At 40.7% G+C, this 8,690-nt stretch overlaps 1 protein-coding gene across 1 annotated transcript; it reads right to left on the bottom strand.

Annotated features, from left to right (window-relative positions):
- Positions 1-4,076: 4,076 nt before the first annotated feature.
- Positions 4,077-8,385, bottom strand: LOC125482299 (diacylglycerol O-acyltransferase 1-like; the record flags this gene model as incomplete). The annotated part of the gene is made up of 3 exons (XM_048594353.1): positions 4,077-4,431; positions 7,592-7,644; positions 8,300-8,385. Coding segments are annotated over 3 exons (310 nt in total), but the record flags the coding sequence as incomplete, so codon positions are not given.
- Positions 8,386-8,690: the final 305 nt, after the last annotated feature.

Here is an 8,690-nt window from a genome sequence, read left to right as displayed (position 1 = left end):
ATCTGGGTCTCTGGATTAACAGTCCAGCGATAATACCACTAGGTCATGCCTCCCCGATTAAGTATCTAATAGTATTAAGCATTTATAGGAACTTATGATGAATACTTTAAATAATTAATTTAGTAAAGCAGTTTTAAAAACTAAAAAATAAACTAAATAAAAATTCCTTGAAAATTTAACTAAACATATAAAACAAGATTACTATGAAGATGGTGTTATATCTGCAGCCTGTGGGAGTTTGTACACAGCAGCTTGATCCCAGGCACAACATCTACAGCAAGTAACTGTAACTCTTCTCTGACATCTGATGATACTATCAGTCAAAGCCAGAGACAGTCATATGTTTCAGCTAATATCCCAGAAGGCTCCGTCATTTATCCAGTGAATTACCTGTCCCACCAGTAGGACAGACACATCAAAAGCAGCAATACAGAACAGATCGCTTACAGTGCAGAAGGTTCCCATAGCCCATCCGGTTCTCTGAAGGAGCGATCCAGCTAGTAAGGAAGATGTGGCCATTAATACTCATTTTGGATTCCACTCCCTCAGGTCAAACATTGGAAAGGAAACCTCCCACTGATTATAACTTACTGTCACCATCAAACAGATGAATCAGTACTCCTCCCTGCTGAACACCACTTGAAAGCAGTCAAGAAAAGAATGTACTCTGAGCAGAGATTTAAAATATCTATAACCAAAGCTCAGTAACCGCTACCGACAGAGCTTAAGGGCCCTGAAGCACATGGCAGACAGACTGCCCTGTGGCAGGCAGTAAGAAAACCAAAGCAAGGTTAAACAAAAATGTATGTAACCTCGCCTTCTGTATTTTATAAAATCACAATTGCATTTATCCTTGACAGTATTGACACATGTGGTCTCCAAAAAAATGCTTGGTGGTCAAGTTCTGACTTCACATTGAGGCTACCTTCCACTGTGCTAAATGGAATAGAAATGAAGAATAGGCTATCCTTGAAGCACTGTGGGCCAATAACTGGAGCAGAACGTAACACCTCAATTACACCATCTGCCATACATAACCATTAATATCAATCCAGGAACAAACCAAGTTTATAAGAAGCACAGGAAACCATACCAGAAGCAACACCAAAATGCTAAAGAGGAGTTATCATCTTGGTGATCTACAATATTGAATGACATACCAATTAAACACCAGAAGCCATACACTGTACTATAGACAGAGTTACATGATGCCACAACCAAAAGGATCCAATTCAAGCTCTGAAATCCCGTTATGTCTAGTCATGAATGTGGTGGACAACTAAATGACTAACTTGGTGAGGTGGTTTTGGAAACATCCTCATATTCACTAATAGTGAAGCCCAGTGCAAGTAGGCTGAAGCATGTGCATTTATCTTCAGTCTAGCTTGCTATGCTGACGCTCCATCTTGGTCCCAAGAAGTCCCAAGCATTCTAGACACCAGTCTTCAATCAGTAGAATTCATTCATGAAAGATCAAGAAAGAGGTGAAGGTACTGGATGCATTTAGGGCTCTGAAAACATCCCAGCTGTAGCACTGAAGAGTTACGCTCAAGACCCAGCTGCACAGAGAACCAAGCTGTTCCATTAAAAGCAATACCACCTGATAAAAAGATGGCAAATTGCCCAGGTATGCCATGTACACACATGGTAGGCCAAATCTAATGCAGTCACTTGCCACCCATCAGCCTATATTAAAGTAAAATAATGGAAAGATTAGTCAGTGGCGTCAAGAAGAAATTTCTAACCAATAATTCATTGACCAATGCTTGGTTTAGATTTCCATCAGGAATTCTCAACTCCAGACTTCATTACAGCTCTTGTTTACCAAGGACAAACAAGCAGCATTCCAGAGGTGAGAATAGAGTAACTGTTCTTGACATCAAAGTAGTATTAGAATATGCATGGCATCGAGGGGCACTGGAAAAATTGAGGTCAAGGGGAATCAGGGAAAGAGAATGTTTCCAGCGGCTGCAGTCATACCTAGAATAAAAAAAGGAAGACAATTGGTGATAAATCATCTCAGTCCCTAGACATCACTGCAAGAGTTACTCAGGGTACTGTCCCAGGACCAACAATGTTCAGCTGCTTCACCAGTTACTTCCCACCATCAGAAGGTCAGAAGTGGAGATGCCTGCTGATAATTTCAGTGTGCAATACCATTTGCAACTCTTCAAACAAATAGCCCAAGTGCACAAGCAAAAAAAAAAACCTGGAAAACATTCAGGAATGGGCTGATAAATGACATGTAACAATCATGCAATAATGACCATCTGGGAACCTTCTCTTGCATTCAATACCACAGCTGAATCCCTCAGCATTGAGAATTGGGGGGCAGCGGACAAAACTGAAGCTCCATAACCATTGTGTCTAGTGAAGCAGGTCAGATGCTAGGAATTCAACATGACTTGACCTATCAGAGTCTCTGTCCCATCAAGGCACAAGCCAGAAATGTAGTGAAATACTCTCCACTGGCCTGCATGAGTGCAGCCCCAAACAACACTTATGACATTTGACATTATCTAAGATAAAGCAGTCTGATTAATTGGCACCTTATCTATTACCTTGAACAATCAACCCCTCGATCACTGGCACACCGACAGCAGTTGTAACTTGCCAAGGCCTCTTTGATTTTACTTTGCAAATCCATGACATTTGCCATCGAGAATACTTGGAGTGGTACCTGCACTATGGATATTGTAAACAGCTTTGCTAGCCATTTCCCTCTTTATGACCAAATGTTCTTCAGGAATTTTGAATAAATACCATTGACATCTGTTGCTTTGCCTAATTTGACTGCCTTCAAGATACTGTCGGCTTCTTCTTGTGTGTAAGGGCATGAGAAGTCATTTTGCTTTGGGATAGTCTTGAAAAACCGCATCAAGATTATTTTAATGTCTTATTATATTTCATCTTGGCCGGTATTGTCGAGTTTGTAATGAGCTGTGAAATAATGCCATCAGCGTTGAATTTTCTGAACAAGGGTCTAGGCCCGAAACGTCAGCCTTCCTGCTCCTCTGATGCTGCTTGGCCTGCTGTGTTCATCCAGCTCTGCACCTTGTTATCTCAGATTCTCCAGCATCTGCAGTTCCTACTATCTCCCTACCTTTATGTTCAATTTCCCTCACTGACATTCTATTTGCATTCCTGGTTACTTGCTGTACCTTCAGACTAACCTGTGGTTCACGTACTTGGACATCCAGAGCACTATCTCAAGTCTGCAACCTCTCACCATTTAGATGATGTGCTTTTCTTTGCTTCTGCCAAAATGAACAATTTCACACTTTTCCACATTTCCCAGAACTTAGTTTCAGTGAGTGGGCAATCTATATCCCTTTGTTAGCTCCTTATGTCCTCTTCACAACTCACTCTCCTATCAATAGGCTAATAGCTGGTATGAATGGATTGCCTATCAATGTGTCACCAGCAAGTTCAGCTACCATACCCTGGTCCCTTCATCCGAATCATTTCTATAATTTGTAAAGAGATGAAACCCCAGCACTGACCCCTGTGGCACACCACTCGGGATATCTGCCAGCCTGTGAAAATCCCATTTATTCCTACACTTTGTTTCCTGTTAGCAAGCCTAGATATCCTAGTAAAGCAAATTTGCTTTTAAGAAAAAAAGAAAAAAAAAAAAAAAGAGTCTTGGGATAAGGGCATCGCTGGCAAGCCTAGCATTTGGTGCTCATCCTCAATTGGCCTGGAGGTCATCACCCTAACTCACGTCAAGGGTAACAATGAGCCACCTCCTCAAAATGGTGTAGAACATCTAGTGCAAGTTCGCATACAGGGAAGATGTTCCAAGAATCTGCTCCAACGGTCAAGGAATGATGTGGTATTGTACTTCAAAAAACAGAAATGAAACATGTATCAATAATCAGGTCAGAGATGGCAGCAACATTAAAGTTGTTAGCCTTGCTGCGCTACAGCAGATGGTCAAGTTTTGATTGACCAAACAGCCTTTTCTCACCTCAGTAGATGTGCACGGCTCCAAATTACAGAAAAGATTGAGCCCTTTGATGAAGGAAAAAGGTGATTTGTGAACCTTGTTAAAAGTTGTCCAATGCTATGATACTCTGTTCTATAACTGAATAGACTCTCAGGTAATTAAACAGACATTTAAGACTAGCTGCCATCCTCGGCATAACCTAAATGCAGGCCAGAATTTTTACTGCACTAGATGATCCCGAAAGCTTTTGCTGGTTTGTAACCAAATAATTTTCCAAATAACAGGGCTTCTCCATAGAATCAAAGCTACAGTTAGTGTCTTCTATAATGGAGGTACGTTGACCCTCTTTCCCCTAACTGCCATCCACTGTGCTCACCTGGGGTCATTGAGTCAACTGTTAAAACCACAGCTGCAGGGAAGGATAGAATGGCGATCAGGTTAACTGTGTGCAAAACCAACCCAAAACGCTCAGATAAAACACCCTGTGGAGAAAAAGAAAAACAAGTCAAGGGATAATGAGAAGCAAATGGTCTTTCTTCAAGGTGATTATTATTTCAAGTGTGACATACCTTCAGACTAATTTGAAAAGAAATGAGGTTCCTTGTACGAGCTTTAGTTATGTAACCCAGAAACTATAGGGTCAGGACTTACTTATATGACACACTAGAGCTTAAATCCTGGATTCTCAAACAGGAAATGCTTTACAAGGTTAAACAGGCCAGAAAAAAAAAAGTCATCTCTATCCTAGTCTCTGTGGCTGCAATCTAACTATCACCCCATCCCATCCCACTGCAATAGCAAGACTATAAAAGGAGACTATATATGTCTAGAATTACTGGTCTTGGCTGTATTGCTGAGGGAAATAACACATCTGCAAGCATCTCAGGACATGAGAAAGGAGTGCAAGAAGTCAGGTTCAAGGCCCCTTTAGCATCCTCGGAGTAAAAAGCACAATGCTCAGATGTTGGCTGTCACGTTCTTAGCTGCAGTTAGTTCCATAGGTCAGTAAAAGTTTATAAAATGATGAGGGGCATAGATACGATGAATAGTCAAGGTCTTTTCCCCAGGGTGGGCAAGTGCAGAACCAGAGGGCATTGGTTCAAGGTGAGAGAGGAGAAGATTTAAAAGGGATGTAGAGGGCAAATTTTTCACAGAGGGTGGTGCGTGTACAGAATGAGCTGCCAGAGGAAGTGGTGGAGGCTGGTACAATTACAACAGTTAAAAGGCAACTGGATGGATACATGAATAGGAAGGGTTTAGAGGGATATGGGCCAAATGGGACTAGATTAACTTAGGATAGCTGATCGGCATGGATGAGTTGGATCAAAGGGTCTGTTTCCATGCTGTACAGTTCTATGACTCTAACTCAGTAGTTAGGATGATAGACGGATGCTTACTCATCAAAACCACCCTAGATCAAACTGGACTGTAATACCTAGATTAACGCGGGATTCTGCTAATTCAGAGGGGTTTGGTCTGGAATCAATCCCCAGTTCCAAAGTGAAAGGAATCATGCACAATCAAATAGATATGTACTAGTTTACAAGCTCCAAGCACAAATGGATGTGGTATAAAATGTAGAAATTTGATACTGCTGTAGTTAGGTGCACAGTCATGTATATATGGAAGCCAAACAACTGTAGGCTGCATAGCACTGGCCAAGCAATGCTGTCAAAGTCAGGAATGGGCAAGTTAAGATCTGAATAAAATACCCTCTCCGTACTCGTCAATGCTGTATAACTCAAACCTTGCAAACTTTAAATTAAAAAATCATCTGAATGTATAGACATAATACTTAGTAATTGCATCATTCACAGGTTATTCTTTGCTCAGTGAAGATGGATGTGGGGAATATCACCACTTGCCAAGTCCTCTACACAACAGTCCGAATTTTAAGAAAGTTGTTGAATGTTTCAATGTTGAACGATTTAAGTCATAAGTTCATTAATCAGTGTCCCCATAATGACACTTCACTTGGAATTGGAAGCTTACACCGAATGATTGCAATTCAAGCTCCAATCCTACCCGAATCAAGTTTGAGATTAGCAAAATGTGGCACCTCTATCCCAGGGTAATCAAATTTTCAAACATGCCCTGTATTCCACAGAATCTCTGAATTTCCAACACAGGAGGCTGTCCCACTGAATTACTCTGGTTGTGCCTCGCAGCCCACAAAAGGAATGGCATTCAAAACCCAAACTGCTGGGAAGGCAGGATCTCAAACATCAAATCACAGTGACAAGTTGAGTGCTTAAAATAATAAAAGGCAACAGATATAATTTTGAGGCCACACCAATTTCAACAATTTACACAAAATCAAAATAAATATAAGAACATACACCTTAAAATAAAAGTGACTGGTGCACTTTGAAAAGACACAGATTGAATGGTTGCCTGTGTGATTTCTGATGGCGCCAACAAACTCAAGTAGTTATTTTCATTTTGGTTAGGATACAGGCAACACTACTTATTGCCTATCCTATAGGTTTATAAAGGCATTGACAAACTAGACGTAAAGAGGATGTTTCCTCATGTCAATTGTTTAAAAGGATAAGGGATAGCAGATTTAAAATAGAAATGAGGCAAAATTTCTTCTCTCAAAGTGTTGTGAATCTGTGAAATTCACAACTCCAGAATGTGGTGGATGCTGGGACAGAGTAAATTTAAGGAGGTAAACAAATTTTTAATTCATAATAAGTTGAAGGGTTATGGAGAGTGGGCAGTAAAGTGGAGTGAGGGCAAGATAAGATTAGCCACTATCGTATCAAATGGTGGAGCAGATTCGAGGGGCTGAATTGCCTCCTCATGCTCCTAGCTCCTATATTCTTATCCCTACATAACACAAGGAAACAGTGATGGCATTCCTTTAACATAATCAGCAGCAAACAGAATAATTTAGTGGGCCAATGAATCAGCCACTTAGAGCCTAGAATCTGTGTGAACCAATCAAGGAGCCAGATTCCTCCCTCTAAAGACTTGAGGAAACTGGGAGCTTTCCAGCTCACTGACTCGGATTTACTGAACTTCATTCCAGCTTGCTGTGATGGCTTTCAATCTCATGGTCTGTGTTATTTGCTTAGTATCACAATCACTTGGTGTACCAGGGTCTGGACAAAGGGAAGGGAATGGGTATGATAACTGCCCTCAAAACCCCTGAATATTGGAAGGGAGAGGAGTGATTTGACTGTGATGACTACATGCAGGATTTCCCTTGTTGATTCCTATCTAACAATTCCTCCTTGAAAGGCAGATGTCCGTATGAACGTCAAGAAAGAACAAATTCAAGCTTAGCAGAGACCTTCTGTACAAATTTCATGTTAACACTCGCTCTTACAACATTCACGTATCAAACAATGGCCATTTGGGGAAAGCCAAATAGATTCTACAGTCTGTGGAACTGTACTTGCATGGTTCTAGGACAGGCGAGGCAAAGAAAGATTTGTTACTTCTCAAATATCTGATCAGAGGCATGACTTGTTTCCCCACGGATCCAGCCCTCTGAAGGATAGTGACCTACACTGGGGGGCTTCCACAAAGACAAGCAATCCACTTCCGCCAATATTTATACAAGTACCAAAACTATCCAACAATTAGAACACAAGTACTCCCTATCCCTCGAGAGAAAGAAAACTACCAACTCACCACAGCCATTTTCCTTTCAATGTGCAGTGTCACAATTACAAAAGTATTCGAGACTGGGGAATATAAAGAGGTCTGTTAAATCAACAGCAGTAAGTGGACACAGAATGATATACACTAGTAATACGTGGATACGACACAAGACTGTAATAGTAATACCTTCTCTTTGTCACATATTTCACATTGTAGTTTCATTTCCTGCCCAGACACTGATATTTGTCAATTGTGGTGACAGCAACAGAAAAGCTGCTGACCCCAGGCCAAGGCAAGAAGTGGAACCTCAAAACAGAGGAAAATTGATTCATGTAAGACAAGGGAAGAACAAGATTACATTGTTATATAATTGGAATGGAAAGCAGAGGGAAGACATAGGAGCATTTTAACCATGCATAATCTTAGCTATCAAAAATAATTCCAGGTGTTAGAAATTAAAGTCCATAAAAATAATAATCAGGGGACAAGTTCAAAATTAGTGAATTGCTAGCAGAGGGATATTAAATCTCATTGGGCAAGTTCAAAGATAGGAGATCTGAAGAAAAGTCAGGATCAACATTTGTGCCTGCGAAGGTTAATAAAATTGTACAGCAAATTACGAGAGAATGACATCTCAAGACTTGTACTGTCAATTTAACCTCCTACTGGAGCACTGGAGACAAAGAGACAGGGAATGACTCAGAGACACAAATCACTTCCCAAGTGCAGGACACTTACCAATTATAAGGCACAAAGCAGGCCAACTGTAGGGATCCTTCAGGAACAGCGAGATTATTTGAATTGGATCCACTAATATACCATACCTGCAATTGAAAATTATCAATGCCAGTTTTAATGAAAAAGTTGATAAAGGTTAAAAGGTAATTAAAAATGTTATTTTCTACATCATACTGAAAGTAAACTTGCAGACAACTGTTGTATTAAATCAAACGTATAGACTAGAACACTGTGTAGCTCTTTCCCCTGTAGTCAAATTGAATCTAAATTCAGGGTAGGTACACCAATGTTGCTGAGATAACAAGGTGTAGAGCTGGATGAACACAGCAGGCCAAGCAGCATCAGAGGAGCAGGAAGGCTGACGTTTCGGGCCTAGACCCTTCTTCAGAAA

The sequence above is a fragment of the Rhincodon typus genome, unplaced genomic scaffold (assembly GCF_021869965.1).
Source record: "Rhincodon typus isolate 14 unplaced genomic scaffold, sRhiTyp1.1 hic_rhity00008445, whole genome shotgun sequence".
NCBI classification, from domain to species: Eukaryota; Metazoa; Chordata; class Chondrichthyes; order Orectolobiformes; family Rhincodontidae; genus Rhincodon; species Rhincodon typus.
The sequence above is the reverse complement of the archived record's forward strand: the minus strand, read 5'-3'. Positions and strand labels throughout refer to the sequence as shown.